Source organism: Poeciliopsis prolifica, unplaced genomic scaffold (genome assembly GCF_027474105.1).
Source record: "Poeciliopsis prolifica strain line A6 unplaced genomic scaffold, Auburn_PproV2 SCAFFOLD049, whole genome shotgun sequence".
In the NCBI taxonomy this organism is placed as follows: domain Eukaryota; kingdom Metazoa; phylum Chordata; class Actinopteri; order Cyprinodontiformes; family Poeciliidae; genus Poeciliopsis; species Poeciliopsis prolifica.
The window spans coordinates 1,505,001-1,506,257 of record NW_026562424.1 but is presented as its reverse complement, the minus strand read 5'-3'; the positions used below and the strand labels follow the sequence as shown (position 1 = coordinate 1,506,257).

The 1,257-nt window shown below is 54.3% G+C and overlaps 1 protein-coding gene across 1 annotated transcript in view; it reads left to right on the top strand.

Annotated features, from left to right (window-relative positions):
* Positions 1-264: 264 nt before the first annotated feature.
* The window catches only part of LOC129377636 (uncharacterized), an 8,988-nt gene continuing 7,995 nt past the window's right edge, over positions 265-1,257 (top strand). The window contains exon 1 of the mRNA XM_055057732.1: positions 265-683. Coding sequence (XP_054913707.1) covers positions 608-683 — 76 coding nt within the window. The 5' untranslated portion in view covers positions 265-607. The remainder of the gene's footprint in view (positions 684-1,257) is intronic.

Below are 1,257 nucleotides of genomic sequence, written 5' to 3'. Positions count from 1 at the left end.
GTCAGCGACGCTCCGTGTCCAAGCAGAAACATGTCCTGCGTTTCCCGATGAGTTTTACCTTCTGGTAAACTTTCTGCGTCCTCCTGCGCAGCGGGATGATTTAACCTGCTAATTAATGTCATGTGTTTGCGCTCGGCTCGCTGTGCGTAAGGGACCCCGGGCCCCTGCCAGAGTCTTGTGTTTTTTGGCACACCGCGGAGCATGACGTCTGCAGGCGTGGTAATAACAACGAGGCTGTAAATCTGGACTCCACGGTGTTCAGTGGGAAAACACGCAGGGCGTGGCCTGCGAAATGTTACCGATGTAACGGAAACCGCGATACCTGCAGATTTGTTTGAAAGTTTCGTTTGAAAAATGAAAGTGAAAAAAGTGAGAGATGAACCGAGTTTCCTGAGAGCCGCGCTGCGCCGCAGCTCCATCGGAAATGACTCATAGGCGCTGAACTGCGCAGCGTGGGTGTGTGCGCACTATTAAAACACGGCGCAGACTCCTCCGCATGACTCACTCTGATGCTCGCTTTTCCATCTGAAACCAGCGCGGATCCCAATCAGATGAACTTTTGGGAATTGCGTGGCCGACAGCGAGCAGCTCTCCTCCCGCACTCAGCATGGCTCCAGCCGCAGTTTGCGCACTAATCTGCGGGTTTATTCTGGCGGCTTCCACCGGGATCCAGGCGGAGAAAGGTGAGGAAATATTTACATTTTCTCTACTTTCAAACTTTTGCTCCATGTTTCTGGTCCCGCCCGGGTTCGGGTTCCGGTCCGGGTTCAGCGGGTTCTGTTCCCCGGACTGGACCGGAACAATCGCGGCTTTGTCTGATTGTGGGAACCCGGATCAGATTGGACCCGCCAGATCGCGGCTCCGCTTCCTTTACCAGCTGCATTTCCCACCGGTTCCGCATTCCGATGGGCTGATTTCACCGCAGCGCCCTGAGGCTGAGCGGGCCGAACCGGGCCGGGCCAGCGCCGCCTGGGCGGACCGAGCCGGGCCGAACCGGGCCGGACCGCCGCCTGGGTCCATTTTGCACAAAGAAACATTTTCACTCCAAACACAGAGGATTGTTCTGCTTTGAAGTTCGGATCTGATCCCAGAGGGAAACGGATCTCAGGTTTCATGAGGTCATAAAACCTGGAGACACAAACAGAATTTTCTCCAATCTAAACTTTTACATCTGGACATCAGCTGCTGCAGCACTGCTGCAGCACTGCTGCTGCTGCTGCAGCAACTTTAGAGAAAAATTAGAAATGTTCAATTTGA